At 43.4% G+C, this 17,431-nt stretch overlaps 1 protein-coding gene across 1 annotated transcript in view; it reads left to right on the top strand.

Moving 5' to 3' along the window:
• The first annotated feature begins 10,245 nt into the window (after positions 1-10,245).
• The window catches only part of ADTRP (androgen dependent TFPI regulating protein), a 30,540-nt gene continuing 23,354 nt past the window's right edge, over positions 10,246-17,431 (top strand). Inside the window, exon 1 of the mRNA XM_068199523.1 lies at positions 10,246-10,615. Coding sequence (XP_068055624.1) covers positions 10,463-10,615 — 153 coding nt within the window. The 5' untranslated portion in view covers positions 10,246-10,462. The remainder of the gene's footprint in view (positions 10,616-17,431) is intronic.

Below are 17,431 nucleotides of genomic sequence, written 5' to 3'. Positions count from 1 at the left end.
AAGCAAAGATGCTCTGCTCAAGGTTGTTACTAAATATCTGCAAAGAACCAGAGGCCCAACTTCATTCCGCACAGACCTTCCTTGTGCTGTGCAGTCAGCAATATTCACATGTGATACTTGACCTTCCTGAACTGCATACTTTACAGCTCGATTTTTTTAAATGCAAAAATAAAAGCAAAAGAGACACTTCAAAGCATTCTCAGCATGTGCTGCAGGCATGTGCCACATCCTAGCTACAGCTAGTGGGATTGAACTAGACACAGTAGTTTGTTCCAGTCACTGGGGTCTCAGCAAAGCCTTTCTTCTGGAAGAGCATCAGTTTGCTTCAGCTCTCACACCAAGCTGTCTAGCAGATTACAAATCTTATAATCTTTTACATGTAAAGAGTGTATTTTTTGCATTTTCCAGTCACATACAGAGCAAAAGTTCCTTCCCCTTTGAGTGTCCTAAAACACATTAGATTTTGAGTTTGGAAATTTACATCTCAATGGAGAGGAGAGAAAGAAAAAGAAAAGGGTAAAAGAGCAAAATATGTGAAACTGTGAAGGCTCATCCTTTTAATGTGGCAGCCTCTGTTCCTCCCATTGTTGTGTGAACTGTTGTGTGCAAGTCACTTCCTTTAACCAATTAAATTTGCTATTTGGTTATTCCTCAGTTGTCATTCTCCACTGTTTTGCTCCTGGTTTCATCATGAAGCAATACTGGCCAGTTTCCCAGCACCGAGCCCACTTAGCTGACACCACTACCTTTCCTTTCAGCCAGGGTAGTTTGAACCAGGTACTCTTACTTCACAATGACTACAGCATTTAGTGAGAAGAGCAGTGGCATCTGGATTCATGCTTATTGTATGAGTGCACCAGCAGCCATGAGGAAAGAAGCACAGATTGCTGACATACATGGGTGTGAGAGCTCCTGCCACCCAAGTCAGTGGCACAACACCGAGCTAAAACCAAGGGCACAGGCAAGCTCTGGGCTCTCAGCATCAGCACATCACCTACTTTCCCCCCTGTGCTTTCTGCATACGTGCTGGGCTAAACTCCAGGGATTAATTTACCACCCACTGTGCAGTTTTGCAGAGGAGGAAGGAATCAAAGATTAGTTCAACAACATGAAGTTGTCACTAATGACGCAGGGGCCGGTATTTCCTCTTGGCAGCCCGGAGTGCCAAGAGAGCTGGTGCTGGCATCCCCTTAGGTGACACCAGCACTGCTCTCTGTGCCAGAGTAGCACAACTGGAAGGCAGCACTGCCCACCACTACCCATATACATTTGGCTGCAAGAAAAGCTCCAGGCATGGTATCCCAGGAAAATGCCAGCTCAACTTGCATGAGGCCAGTGCTGATGGTACTCAGGGAAAGCCTCATCCAGATCTGAGATACTTTTGATTATTTTTACACTCTTATCCTCCCTGCACCATATATTTTCCTTCCTTGATCACCAACACTGAAAGGAGTCATCACAAGTCTGACACCTGCAGCAGCACCACTTAGCATCAGCCCATGTTAGCATGGGGCAAAATTTGTGAAGAAACAAAACTCTCTGAACTCCTAACTGTTCTTTGTCTTTTTATTACCAGCTTCCATCTGATGTATTGGAACCAGCACACCTGCACTGCTTGTCGAGAAACTCAGGCTTCCTTTTTCAAAGCAAGGGAGATGACACCCTCCTTCCTTAAAGGGTCTTAGAACGCACACAGAGAAAGCAGTACAGCACATCACTGCTGAGTGCTACAATTAAACACCAGCAGAAAGCTTCTGAAGAAAACAAGCAGGCAACTCTGTCCTGCACTCTGCAGATGAACTCAAGCTCACTGCCAAACACAAGCAGTTCTCTTGCTGTGTGAACAGTAAACAGTAGAATTAACTGATAACCAGCATCTTGAATTTGGCAAAAGCACGCTTTTTTTTCCACCCCTACTTTTAGGAAGCAAGAATGCATGAAAACTCCAAGACTTTGAGATGGAAAGTGAACAGCAAACATTGCCCCCCTTCACCAGCTGATCCCAGAAACACAGAGGTGTAGAAACTACCTATGTTTTCACTAAGCAGCTAAAACACATGACTTGAGAAGGTTCAGATTCTGCAAACACATTTAGTGTTAATGAAGCACAGCATGATTTCAGAGGGCAGGGAAAAGGAGGCAGCACAAGAGTTTCATACCAAATGGCCTTATTCCAATCTCAGATTCCTCACAAATGCATCTGATTATCTGACCAGTAATCAAATAAAATGTTACAAAAACTGGAGGCACTTCTCCTCAGCACTGAAAATAGCTGTAAGGAAAGGAAATGTGCCAATGCACATCATGTAATGGAACTGACAGTGGCAGAAGGAAATTTTAGGTGTATGAAAAAGTGGATTTTTTGGTGAGTATTTTTTGTCTTTTTTTTCCTCCCTCTTCACCTCACTCAAGTTCATTTTTACACAGGATAACTCCTGAAGGATAATGCTTTGTTATGGGAGCCAGTCTTATGAACAGCTATGGCAAAATTCCCTATGAGAAGCCACCACTAAATCAATCCAGTCCATGAAATTGTGACATGCTAAATCAAGTAAAGAGGCCCTGGCTGCAGATACAAAGGTAAGCCACAGCTGCTACAGGAAGCACAGGGCTCCCCATTGCCTCTCACTCCCCTGCAGTGGGCAAGCTCAAGCTGTGCCCTAAGCACAGCCTGCAAAGCACGAGACGGGCTCAGAAGCAGAAAGAAACTGCTTGTACTGCCACTTCCCTCACATGTAGCACTGCTAGAGCACAGCTATACTGCAGGTAGGTGCTGTGGGCCAGAACCTGGTCATGCCTGGCACAGCTCTTTGGGCAATACACATCGCCTCTGCACTTTAAGAAGGTAGGAGAAGCCACCCAGGGAGGAGGACCTGTGAAAATAGGAGCTGCAGTGAGCGTGGATACATGTGACAACTCAGAAGAAGCTGGAGGAAATGGAATGACATCCTTAGAAAGGTGCTAGTGTTAGGAAACATCTTTATGTAGGGGTTACCACGGTCTTGGTGATCAGGATAAGAAGAAATGAAGAGGAGGCAGAAGGCCACTTCAGCTTGGGGAAGCAGGGCAGGGCTTGCCCCTTCCCTATCCCATCTTCATCAAAGAGGCAAGCAAATTCAGAGAGCTTCCCAGGGTAAAGGGTCTGAATAATAGGGGCAATTTGCCAGCTCTTCACAGTTGCTGATGAAAAACAACAGCCAAGACACTGAGATGCCATTGGTATCACACACAGCTTCCACGGCAGGATTTGCTTTTTTGTTTGAGAACGGGGAGATGAAGAGCAGCATTGACTTGGCAAACCCAACATTTGCCCAGCTAGACTCTGATTGCCATGGCAATGCCTCCCTGGAGAGCTGAGCAGGGGGTTTAGACTGTGCCTGAGCCGGAATAGCCCTTTGAGTAACCCCTGCTCCAGCGAGGGCCTACTAGCAGCTGACTGCTCAGCACACAAGTAGGGTTCAGAGCCACAAGCTGTGTCACACACTGCTATTTTTTGTGAAAACCACAGCAGCAGCTCTTGTGTAGAAAAGCCACTCTCTGTACCCATTCCTTGAAGAGCAGTCCGACCAACCCACTGGTTCAAACTTCATTATTCTGTTAACAAGTTGTTAGCATCATTAAAACATCGCAACCTTTGTTTTATCCTGTCTTTGACAGACTGAAAAAAATTACTTTGTTCTTCAGTGTCAGTAGTGAGCAGGAACTGGACATGGATTTGGTGTACAAAGGATATTAGTGTCCCTAGGGAGAGGAGATCCTTGTACTTGCCTCTCCAGCCAACTTGCAAGGTCCCAGCATCTAGTGGGGTTTAGGAAATTCTTGGCATTTACAAATGTTTTATAACCCACTGAGTCATCCATCAAGATGATACTGGTAGTTGGAAGCAAACCAGCACCTCTTCAACATCTCTTGCAGAATGATGTCCTTTCCTCCAACATGATTCAGAGGTTATCAGGACTTTATGGGGATAATCATTAATTTACATTTCAGCAGAAGATTTCCATGTGACCGGAACACTGTTTCGCTGCTCTGAATTGCACTTCTCCATGCACATGGCAGGGATAAGCAGTTCCATGCTCTGCTCTGCATTTGTTGCAAATTAAGTACCAAAGGTTGTAAAAACAGATTTAGGTACTATACTAATACACACTATAGACTGGACTTTATCTTATTATCTAAGATAGAGTTGCACATAAATAACACCTGTTCAGCAAGCACTTAGTGGAGTCAGTGCTGGATCTCTATTGCCTTGTATGTGAAATAATTATGGTTATAAATAGACCGCATTAGGAGTAACATGATATGCAGTATGTTATCAAACACACATCTATTTACAAGACCAGTTCTTGACCCCCACTCTAGAAAGGCCAAAGCAAAGAAAGAAAAAAAAAAAATTAATATGAATGCATATCTTAGGTTTCCCAACACAATTGTCTACAAGGACAGAGTCTGAGAGCCAGTTTTACTTTGTGTATGCAGGATAAATACATTGCATTTTTTCTGTAGTACACGTGGTGTGTTTTCTTCACTCTGAACTTCAGGCTGTTTGTGCACAATATTTTTAAATAGTCAAATATGAATTTTGTTTCTCTGACAGAAAAGGGAAAAGGTAAAATTAGGAAGCAACTTATATATCCCTTTAGAAAAAGTATATAAGTTCTTGGAAGCTGTTGAAAATAAGTGAAAAACATGCCTTTTATTTCTAAACAATATTAACCTTGCTAAGACAGAGCACACTCTTGGGGTTTGGTGGTAAGGTAAACAATTACTAATTTCCCCTATGAGTAGGAGATAATGAGATAAGCAAGCATTTTTCTGATAAAATGTTTCTTAATTTCAACATATCTACTTTTAGAATCCAAGTTGTTAGCTGAAAAGGTTTTGTTTTGATTAATGTCATAATTCTCATTCACTTAAAAGAGTCAGAAATGTCAAATCATTGTTACATTGGAAGTTTTGGGCTTGGATCAAAGTGACATTTCATTTAGCAGTCTGAATAAACACACAGTTTAAAAGCCAACTCAATGAGAAGGAGAAACGCTGAAATCTAAGCAAATACTTCCAACTACTGAATCCAATTTCTGCTTGTACACAAGTCATCCCTTTGGGACTGAGAAATCCCTCTGAATTTTGGCTTTTTGGAACAACCTTTTAATTCAATTCAGAACAAAGATATCAAGATGAGGTAAGCCATTTCCTGCCTTCTCCATAAAAATACATATTAAAAATATTAATATTACACAAGAGAGAGGAGAGGTGTGTGCAAGAGGGTGCATAAGCTGTCTAAGAACTGTAAAATTTTCCTGCTTGCCACACACACTTTAGGTAGATGTTGCAGCATTGCTTATTCTCAGACTTGTAGTGAAATCTTTCAGGATATTTTTAATCAATCTTCATTACTTGTTGCTATCACTGCTGCATTGCTGGGCAAAGCCCTCAGCTTTTCTTAGAAGTTAAAATATTTTTACATTTATTACTTACACGGCTGCAAAGAAAAGTTAACTCAACCAGAACTCCCAGAAGCTACCAAAGCCCAAGACAAATAAAACCAGAGAGAATTAAGTCTTGTGAATTACACCAACCATATAACTTTGCCTCAGGATTTGATGATGCCTGGAGCAGACTATGCGGAGCTAGCAATTTTGTCAATTATGTTTCATTTCACACATTGGGGCTGTCATAGAATGAATTGTCATTGTAGATGTCCCTGGGGACATAGAGCTCAGGCAGCCTCACACTACATGCTAAAAAGCTTTCTCAGACAGGGCTTGTCAGAAAACACATCTTCCACACAGAGCCCCGCACTACCTGCAGCTGAGCCAGAAGGAGAGAAGCAGAGCCCCCAGACACATTCACATTCTCTACAGAGGATGCTGCACAAGAACAGCCCCAGGCCCCCCTTGCAAGAGATGCTGCCCCTAATGCAAGCCAGCTGACAACAGCAGTAAATTAAAAACAACCAAACTGGGAAATCTACGTGTGAAATAGAACGGCGTCAAGGACAGAAATACACATCAAAAAACTAGAGGAAAGATGTACTTGCCCAACTCTTTGTGGTTTTTCCCCTTACAAAATCACTCTGGCAGAAGCAAGACCCCCTTCTGTACCAGTCTTGTATTCTTAGATAGTACCTAGAAAGGTGAGCTAGGCACAATATGGGGGTTTTTTAAGTCCCCAAACCTTTCCAATGCTTTTCCATGGCTTTGAGTCTGTTCCTATGACTTGATCCTAACTGCTCTCACATGCCAGTAATTTCCTGCCTTGCTCTCACTCATTTTGCCATCACTAGATGCTGCCATGGCAGAGAGGAAGTCTTGCCACTGCAAAAATATTGAAGAAGATTTGAAAGGCACCTATCTGGTCCCTAAACAAATTGTCAGAAGTGAGGAAGCAAGAATATTTGTTTCTATCAGCTGCTTCATTAGCGCAGGTTGAGGTGGTAATGAAACACTATTATGATAATGATGGACTTAAATGGGGGCTGCTTGATGGCCTGGAAATACCATGCCCATCAGTGAAGACACACAATTATCTAAGATATTGCCACTTTGCACTGTTTGCTATCACCTCTGTACCTGAACCATACTAATAACATGAGTGAGTCAAACCCATTTCAGTGCAGCCAAGCAAGCTGGTCTACGTCACTCTCATAGAATTGGGAATGAGCAGAGGACATTTTGTGGACACAAGGTGATTTACGCCTCCAGTCACTTGTTCTATCCTTCAGCTGAACCATGTTAATGAACTAACTGTGAGCTCCTGGTTTGCTTCAGCACAAAGTCAGCTATTGCTGCACAAATCAGATGAGCCCCTGAAGTGGATTGGGAGCATTGTCAGAGTGTGTGAATGTGGCTCAGCTCCAGGGGAGAAGCAGATGCAAGCTGGGGTGTGGTACCAAGCAGATGGAAAATAATGTTTCCCTAAACAGTCCCACTAGATCTGCAGCAGCACATCTGCTCCACCCCAGTGTGCACCTTCTTCGTTTTTCCACTCACTGCGAAAAGATGTGGGCTGAAATCCCCTATTCCACTGAACCTTCAGTTGATGTTCATACCCATGGAGAGATGACATAAGATATGACCTTTCCCGTGTATTTGCTTGCTACATCACACTGGCTGTGGAATAAGAAAGACTCCATGAAGTGTAGTGTTAGATTTCAGATCCTATTTGGTGCTCATGCTTTCCTTGCGATGTTTCTGCATCCAAATTTTATCCCTTAGCTAGGCTGAAGGGAATGTATCTTCCTTCTTGTATATGGGAAAACAAAGCAGATGGTCTCAGTCTGAGGGACAGATGTCCACATCAGAAAACTGTCACCGCACTTGACACCTTCCCAGCCATACTGGCCAAAATCCTCCAGAAAAGAAAAAACACACCTTGCCATTTTGCATACATTTACATTCATTTGCATGCATTCAGGCACCTACTGAGCAGAATGCTCAGCCTTCCCATTTCTTAAGTTGCACTCAACCTCAGAAAGACTGGTGTGAAGATTACTTTTTAAAAGAGCTGACTGCCTGGTGACTTTGGTATGCAAGCTATTAATAAAAAGGACCCTCCCGTGCCTATTCTCTTCCTGCCTTTTGTCACAGGGATGAGTGTATTCTCTTCCTTTCTTCACAAGGAAGAGCAGCTCATAACGGCACTGCCCCACCCAGAAATTCTGTAAAGGCAAGTGAAAACCATTTCATTGAGCTGTGGTCAACAGCTCAATGTTCAAGTGGACATGGCATTCCTAAAGGGGTGGTATCAAGACCAGTGCTACTTAACATCTCTGTCGGTGACACGGACAGTGGGATTGAGTACACTCTCAGCAAGTTTGCTGCAGACACCCAGCTGTGTGGTGCAGTCAGCACACTGGAGGGAAGGGATGGCATTCAGAGGGACCTGGACAGGGTGGAGAGATGGGACTGTGCAAACCTCATGGAGTTCAACAAGGCCAAGTACAAAGTCCTACACCTGGGTCAGGGCAATCCAAGCACAAATACAGGCTGGGGGAGAATGGATTGAGAGCAGCCCTGAAAGAAGGTCTGGGAGTTGTTAACAAGAAGCTCAGCATGGCCTGGAAATGTTCATTTGCAGGCCAGAAAGCCAAATGTATCCTGGGCTGCATAAAAAGTAGTGTGGCCATCAGATCAAAGGAAGTGATTCTGCCCCCCTGTGCCACCCTCATGAGACCCCACCATTCCTGCTGAATGGTGGAGACTCATGAGAGTGGCATAGCGGGGTACAATCACTTCCTTTGACCTGATGGCCACACTACTTTGACCTGATGACCACACTACCCCCCTCCTCTGTTCATAAGAAGGACATGGACCTGTTGTACAAGTCCAGAGAAAGCCACAAAGATGCTCAGAGGGCTGGAGCACCTCTGCTATGAAGACAGGCTGCGAGAGCTGGAGTTGTTCAGCCTGGAGAAGTGAAGGCTCCAGGGAGACCTTAGAGCAGCCTTCCAGTGCCTAAAGGGGGTTCTGCAAAAGAGCTGGAGAGGGACTTCTTACAAGGGCATTTGGTGACAGGACAAGGGGGAATGGCTTTAAACTGACAGAGGAGGGGTTTAACTTAGATATTAGGAAGAAATCCTTCATTGGTGGTGAGGCACTGGAAGAGGCTGCCCAGAGAAGTTGTAGATGCCCCATCTCTTCAAGTGCTCAAGGCCAGGTTGGATGGGGCTTTGAGCAACCTGCTCTGGTAGAAGATGTCCCTTCCTATGACAGGGGAGCTGGAACTAGATGATCTTTAAGGCTTTAAGGTCCCTTCCTACCCAAAAAATTCTAGGATTCTGTGATTCTATGAAAAGACTGGTGACATTGTCAGAGTACAAAAAACATAATCCCATCTTGTTTTCTTTTTTTTCTTTTTTCTTTTTTTTTTCCCTTTTTTTCCTGGCAGGGAGTTTTCTCTTCCAACCTCAAACAACCACAGAAGGCTCTACATCTTTATTTTTCATAAATAAGGCAGCAACAATTCACTGGGATTGTGGTGTCTGGAATGCCTGGGGGATCTGGATGCGGGCAATCTGAATTAGGGGAGAAGTCAATGAAACACAGGAGAATACTGAAATGCCTTAGCATGAGGTCTGTTGCCCAACATGCAGGCACATTGCTGTCTGAATTCATAGGAAATTACCCCACATGGAGCCTTGCATCCAGTAGGAGGCAGGGGGGAAAAAAGCCAGATAAAAACAAACCAAACCAAACCAAAACACAGCAGATTGCTCAATACTGTCTGTAGGCCAGTTAAAAGGGGAGGAAAAAGAGATCTGCTAATGCGGTCTGCATGGCCAAAGCTGAGCCCTGCCCACCGGGCAATGTCTGCAGGGGCAGGAAGAGCATCCTGCCTCCCCATCCTGCATGAGTAAGGTCCAGCTATGGGCTGGGGTGTGATACCTGCTCCCATCAAGGCCCACAAGAAACACTCAGGTGGCAATTACTGCTGAGAGCGCAGCAGTTATGATGACTCTAGGTTTTCCAGTGCCAGTTATGACTGTTTGGTGAGGCAGGAGGAGAGGGCAAGCAACCATTCTCATGAGAATTTTTTTGTTTGCTTAATTTTAGGGCCATTTTGTGCGGGTTCTCCTCTTCTTCTCAGCCCTGATGATGCAGTGATGTTGTGCCAGTGAAGAAGGGCTGTCTGAAGGTGAATGGCAGCAAATAAAGAAGCAGAGAGGCAAGACACGCTGCTCAGCACTTCCTGTTTGTCACCCAAGGCCTTTGCCCTGTGTCTCCATCCCTGCCATAGCTTCAGAGTGACTTAGGGTTTATCCAACCTGCCATGCCCAGCTGTGACGAATTCCTGCTGCTGGGCACAGCATAAAGGTGGCAGAGCCTTTTCCCACAAAGAAATGTCAACAGCCAGAGGGATTTTCAGGCCCAAGGACCTTTGCCTATGAATCCTGTCAGCTTTCTTGCTACCTCCATAGTCTATAAACAAATCAGCTAGGTTTTTCTTTCACAGACCATTAAATTTCCCACTTCTTTCTTTGGCACAAGGCAAAAACACTTACAGAGGCTTCCCAAGCTGAGCTGGAGACATGGCTGCACACACAGCTACAAGTGAGGAAAATGTTGCTTGTTTTCGCTCTCTACCCAACACATGACAGCCTGTTACACAAAATCAGCAGCAAAACTCCCCCCCCACTTTAGCAAAAAAATAAGCCAACCCAAAACTTATGTAACTCTGAGACTAATCTTTGTTAATCTTGAGCAAGGCATATAAATCCAGGGAATAAGCCTATTCTTCTCATCCCCCCCCACCCCCCGGCCTATCTGTAAAGTGAAAAGGGAAACAAATAGAAGTAAAGTTCACAGCCTTGTGATTTTTCCTTTTGACTAGAGCAAAGTGGCATTGTGTCCTGAGACTGCTCTGAAGTAAACTGTCCTGCCTTGCCTTATCCCATGCACTGAGCACCTTAAGAGAAAAGCTGCTTTCAGAGCAGCTGTCAGTTGCTCTTGGCTGAAGCATGGAAATCTCTACTCTTGCCACGTACCACTGCCTTGCTTTTGTCTGGTACTTTTTTGTTGCCTATTCCATCACACACGTGAAAACAGAGGAGCGGCCATCTGAAGTGTTCCTTTATGGTGGGCAGTGGAAATATTTGACAGTCCTCAATCTGGTAAGCAAATCGTGTTGTATAGTGATACCAATATGTTTATTTGTTTGTCTGCCATCTGCGCCTCAAGACATATGCAGCTGGTGTATTTGCTGCTGTTAAACTGCTTCCTTTGGTGGTTTTTACCCCAAAGGAAACTAAGGAGGGATCTGTGCTTGTGCTGTGAAATGTATTCATAGGTTTCATGCAGAAAGAATATTGACTGGTGAGATGCTTGGTTTTCAGAAAGTGTTTTGAAGTTAGCTGCCTCCTTGTAAAAGAGACATTGTCAGTGAGGTGAAGGACAGAAAAGTGGGGGTATGTCCTGCCAGGACACATACAAGTTTGGTGCCTGTTTTCTAACCTTTGATTCAAAACATTTCAACACTGCTTGGAGTTTTACTTCAGTTTTTTTAATAGGCTTTTATGTCCTCTAAATTACAGGAAAAGTGAAACAAAGCAGACCACCGTGCTAATTTAGCCATTCAGAGTACCTGCTTCGTTTGACAATCAGTTGAGAGCACAAGGGAAAGAAATACCAGCCCGTGGAGAGAGGTGCTTGTGATATTATTACACGAGTTTCAGCAGTGCTTTCAACTGGTTGTACATTTCCTAAAAGCACACAGAAAAAGAGAGACTGTAATGTCTTCTGGTTCTTCTAATGTGCGATCATTTCACAGGACAGAAATCAAAGTGAAAGTACATGAGATACCCAGGGGAGAAGGCTTGTTCAGAGTCCAAGGCGTTCATCAGCACCTTGGGGAAGTAGTGCTGGTGGGGTGGAAAGACCAGGCTTGTGGAGCGGTTTCCTGCGAGGGAAAAACTTCAGGCACACTTGCTAATTTGAAGGATGACTGCAGGGACCTACATAGCCTTTCATTCATTCTGTGTGACCATCAGAGTTAAATACCAGTGAGGTCTGGGGCATGTTTGTCTCTACTTTTACCCTTCAGAAGGCGACACCCTATGCTGGAGTTCAGTGGAAGCCTAAAGGCTCCCCAGCTCCAAGTGGGGCTTTTGGAGACCTTCAGGGAGGTGGGGAATTTGGTTCTCTTCCATCCTCAACCATTCTGTGACTCTGTGAAACATTTGCAACCAAGAGGCAGTGAATGGCAAGTGAAGTGACCACAACAACCTAGGGATTCTGGGAGCTCCAGCACTCTCCTCAGTGGCCAAGCCAGCTGTGGAAGGATGAGGACACATATATATCACTGCAGTTGGGTGGCATTTGTACTGCTAATTGCAATGTTGTCTGTTTATCAGTATTGCCATTTTGGGGGAATAGCTGAGCCCACTAAAATATCACCCATACTTTCAGGCAAAATAGCATCTCCACCCCCACCCCCTGGCACCATTATACTGAGATTTACCACTCAGCTCTAAAGCATGGGATCAAAAGGACAAAGCAAGTAACCAATCTCCCAGTATTTTGGGGTGAAAAAATACTCACTGAAATTGTCATCCAGCTTCCCTTAGTGACCAGCAGTGGATGGTCAGGGAAAGGCTGCACAAGGCAAGAGCATGTACAAGCATGAACTGAAGTTTCGATAGCTTTACTGTCCCAATAGCATATCCAGCCAAAAAATAAATCCAGGCTAAGGTAGCTAATACCCATTCAAAGCCTTCCTTTCATCTACCTGAAGGAAAAGCATGCCTGTTCATACTTCTGGTACTTTCCCTATCCCCTGTATGATGAGGCAAGCGTGCCTTGTGTGAAAGATCAGTTCATTTTGTTGGTGTAAACCTGCTTCCTTAACAACTGAGCTGGATGCCTCATTATTTCTGTGTTGTAATCTAATCATCCATCCCTGTTCACATTTTCTTTGCCACTCATTAAAGCAGCATTGAATTATCCTCTCAGTTACTGTTTTCTGCAGGCTGGAAATCCAAGCCTTTTTCATTTCTCTTCACAAAGGGTTGCTTCTTTCATTAAAGCATCCATGTCACCCTTTACAGCAGTTTTTCAAGTTTCAGGAGGGAGTAGGTGGGGCAGGCTGGAGTGGTCAAGTTATGAGCATATATGGGTTTATACAGTGGCCTAAAGGTGTTTCCTTGTTTGTAGTTTAATTCTTCTTGACTACTCTTAACTCTCTATTTGTCTTTTTTGATCACTGGTAGACAAGGAGACAGCAAGTTGAGAGAGCTATCCACACTGAGTCTAATATTTTTTTACTGGATGGTGACAGCTAATACAGAACCCACTGTTGAAAAATATATAATTTAAGCTGCTTTTTAATATTTTTCTGAAATGCTTTATATTGCACTTATCAACACTGATTTTTGCCTACTATTTGATCACCCAGGCACTCAGTGTCCTGAGATTTTTTGGCAATTTTACAGTCTGGTCGCTTTGACAGGGAAAAAAACCCCATCAGATTCATGAAAGTGTACCACCTCAGTATTTGCTCCCTTTTCCAGCTCATTTACAGATCTGCTGAACATCTCAGGACTTACTAAATCTCCATCAGTGAGGGCTCTTGCTCCACTTCCCCAGTCTTTTGACTCACAAATTTTAACCACTCATTGATCTGATCCCAATACTAAAATAGAGCTGCCAGCCAACAGGGCTGAAGGTTTGGGCTGAAGATATTGCCTATCTCATGCAGAAAACATGGCAATAGGAAAGGGTGTGCAAAATTACTCCTTCATGGATGGTCCTTTTTCTTAAGAGATTTATTTATTTCAAGAAAGGATTGCCAAAAAATGAAGAGGCATTAGGGAAAGAAATGCTGCCACCCCCTTCTCGTGCTGAACTGGGTAGCATTTTTTGGTAAAGCGGCAGCAAAAAGGTGGCAAAAGGTTCTTGAACTGCTGTATAAGAGAGGAAGAGGGTGAGATGACAACATGTCCCACATGCTGTGGTGCTCTCTGTGGGGCTCCACTGGACTTAAAGGACTCATCCCATGGTCTGGCATTAAGCCACTCCCTATTGTTGCTGAGGAACATCGAGGAACAAGAGGTGCCTGTCAACCACACTTGTCCATTGGGTGCACATCTAACGCACTGAATTTCTGTCAGTCTGGACACAGCCCTAGAAAACACCTGGGGATGTCGGGAGCTATGGTTGCGAGGAAGAGGAGCAGGCAAAAGCTTCACACTGGGCTATTCTGGTTCAGGGGATCTGCTGTGCTGGGCAGGCCTGGGCAGTGCCTTGGAAGCTTCCCCAGAGCCAGGAAAACAGAGACAGCCTTTGTCCAGCTCTTCTGCCTGGGTCCTGCCAGACTGGGATTGCCTGAGTTCTGGCACTGGCTGTCTGAATCACTTGGAAATTTTCCCTCCAAAATTTCTCTTATTTCTTTGGAATAGCATTTAAAAATTTCTTTCTGTGGAAAGCTGCTCTGTCTGCCACACCATGATCTGAAATGGAAATAGTGGGAAAAGTAACATTATCTGGGGATGGGAATGCTGCTTGTCTCCCAGTTTTGCTGGAGACATGCTGGAAGAATTCTTTCTAGATATTACCCTCTTTTAGCACCTCATTCAATTCCTTGCTAGTCATGTGGCTCTCCCGAGAGAGCTACATCTCTGACATTGCTTCAGATTCATCTTCTTAATGATCATAGCAATCAAGATTCAGTAAGGAAATATTTTTGTAGGGAAAAAAAAAAAAGAATAAGTAGGCTTTGTATCAAAGAAGTTCTTTGACCCATTATTGAAGAAGCTGAAATGACAGATAAAACCAGTTTTGTATTAATTTAATTCATCTGTGACATAAAACAGTGCAAGCAGAATCATTCATTCCTGAAATATCTGAGCTCATAAAAATCTGCTCACAGCTGTAAATCCATTAGTAAATCACTGCATAATGAGCACACTGCACCTTTAAAACTATTGTGTTCCTGCCTCAGTTTATTCCTTACACTTTTGTCTTTCATAATGGAAATACTTTTCAACTGTCCTGAAAACTGCTTTGTATTTATTTCAGAATAGGCCCAGTATTTAGTAAAGATATTTTCCAAGACTCTATCATGTGAATGGATGTGTGTCTACGCTAAATGTTGACTTTTATGTCTAATAACTTGCTCAGAATATTGGATTTATCCCTCCCTAAAGGGCAGAGCTTGGAGCCTGATTTATTTGTACTAGTTGGAGATTTCAATATACACATATGGCAAGATCTTATACACAAAAGTAAATCATGTCAGGTTAGTTAAACACAAACACCCTCTTGATCACTGCACCAGATAAAAATTGAGCTTTGTCTTTGTCACCGTGAGTCTCAGTTTGGAAAATTGATCTGGCCAAATTAAATGTTTCTACAGCACCCAGCACCATGGAACTCCAGCAGGGATAATCATATCCATATTCTCCTCTTTGGGTTAATCATTAGCTTTCTGAATGCTTCCAGTCTTCCTTCTGTTCGTGTGGGAACACTTTAGGGAATCCTTTCTATTTACAGCCAATGGATTTATATTCCATGAGCGCCTGCAATGGATTTGAGTGCCAGCACTGCTGCTTGGGAAATTCACAGGACATCTGGAATAATTTGATGTTTTCACTTTTTTTTTTTTTTTTTTTTTAATGTCAACATTTTCCCTTTAATGGAGGGTTACAAGATTTGGATGCACCTTTCTTACAAGAATAACCCCAGTGGTTTTGGAGCTCGGATTTTAATCTACTGGGAGTGTACAATGCCAGACTGCACAGTACTGGGGATGATCCTAGCTAAGTTTAGTTTTCTGGTTTGAAAATTACTTGTATAACCTTCCATTGCTCTTGAAAATACAGGGTGAGCACTAAATTGTCTGAAACACCTTTGAATCTATGGTGATGAACAAGGGTAGAGTTGCAGCAGCATAAGTCCAAGCTCCTGAGGCTGAGTTCAGACTTCTTCAGGAGTTGTTCTTCTCCATGTTTAGCCGGATAAATGGGTCAGGTTACACATTCAGATAAGAATTTTCCATACAGAAGATAACATTGTCCTCCCCTGTGAATAACAGAATATTTACCAGGCTGAGAATGTGGCTGTTTTGGGACTGTTTCTTTTCAGTAATGTTTATTTTAGTTAATTTTGAAGCAGGGAAAGAAGCAGCCTATCCCTGTCCCATGATTAATGTAAGGCTGACCATGAACAAGATAATAATAGCCCCATCCTCTGGGAACCAGGCTTCTCCCTAATTGCTTTATTGGCAATTAGTCACCATGTGTCACTGGACTGTCACCACCCTCACATTCATTTTTCATGCCTTTTACAGAAAGTTACTGCTGACTCTACAGGGTGTAACAAGAGCTTCTGTTTATTACCAGGCTTTTCTTAGCTCTTCGAGAACTCAGTACTGGTGTCCAGGTGAGGGCAAGGATTGGGACAGACATTTGGGCCGAACATGTGTTTGTGCACACTGCATCCCAGTATGGACTTTACTGAACCAGACCCATGACTTGGATGGCTGAATCCCTACTGACTGAAGGACTGCTTGCTAATTGTGATAATGGGGAGGGAAAAATCACACTCAAAAGAGCTGCTTTGGGTGCCTCAGAATTGAACAAAAACCTCTGTGGGTTCTGATGAAGCTGCTTGGGGTTTTTTTTTTATGTAAAGATATGTCTATTCACCCTAGGCCTTGATAGGAAACATGTGGCTTTGCAGCTGAACTGGGTGATGCACAACCTCTGGTCCCTGGTCCTGGGTGACCCTGGGCCAGTTACTCAGCCTGTGTCAACACTACCCTACCTCCACTGCTGTGGGTCTGCACAGGGAGAGGGGCAATCCAACAGTGGTACATAGTGTCGTGGCTCTCTGGGCTGTGGAAAGGATAGGGAAGGAAGACTGTATCTTTTCCATGTGCTGGAAAGAAACAAAATGTTGGGGATGGTTGCAGATAGCTGCAAACTATGGAAATTTTGTTGCCCAGGAAGACTCAGTTTGACAACTGAAAAGCCCTTGTTTGAAAACATGGATGGTGAAATCATAGTCTCCTCCTCCCCTCATGTATTTTGATAATAGAGGAATTTCTGATGGAAAAACATTGCACTAATCCTGTCCCCTCCCAATCACCACCCTTTTCAGCTTCTTCAGAGATGGATGAAATAACCAGCCACAACTTCAGTGACTTTGCTCTAAATAAATATCTGAGTCAGAGTAAGATCATGGTAAAAGAGATCTCATCCTGAAAGCTGTAGCCCTCTTTCCATTTAAGCATCACTAGTTGATCCAGTGTTTGCAGTAGGCTGCATTTCCCACATCACATTACTCTGGGACAATCTAGCCTTAAAAAGAAGAGGTGAGCTACGAGAACTGAACTGACTTGGTGCTAAATGCAGACAGTGGGAGAAGTATTTTTCTGCAAGGTTCTGTTCTGCCTTTGTGTGTCTGACAAATCTGGTTCATCTTGATCTGCTGTATAGTGTTAGGAGAGAAAATAAAGCAATTAGAAAAGCAATATTGGTTTAAACCACAATAACATGACAATTTTACACATAATTTGGAGAATTCTGTTGCTGTGCATGTATCCAATTCTTTACCAAATCATCCTAGTGTCCTCCCAAAAAATCCCACCCTCACTACCTATAAATGATTTAAAGAAAGAAGGAAAAAAACTTCAAAACACAACCTCCCAATCCTAAAATTCATTAGTTATAAATAATTTCATTTAAACTTAAGTAAAACTTCATTTTTAGTTGTTGATGTCTAAGCACTTGAAATCCTTTCTTGAATCCCTTTGAGTTCAGCAAAAGAGGTTCTGTTTTTGTAACTTCTGCACCTGATTCTCACCTTAGATCATTTTGAGCTACTTGGCCATAAGATCAACTGTGAGTGCCTAGAAAGAAGAACCTGTGTTGGCTAGATAGTGGAAAAGCTATCTAGCAATTGCTTTACAGGAAATATGTCCTGGCATAATT

This window comes from Anomalospiza imberbis, chromosome 1 (genome assembly GCF_031753505.1).
Source record: "Anomalospiza imberbis isolate Cuckoo-Finch-1a 21T00152 chromosome 1, ASM3175350v1, whole genome shotgun sequence".
NCBI classification, from domain to species: domain Eukaryota; kingdom Metazoa; phylum Chordata; class Aves; order Passeriformes; family Viduidae; genus Anomalospiza; species Anomalospiza imberbis.
This window is presented reverse-complemented; position numbering and strand designations above follow the sequence as displayed.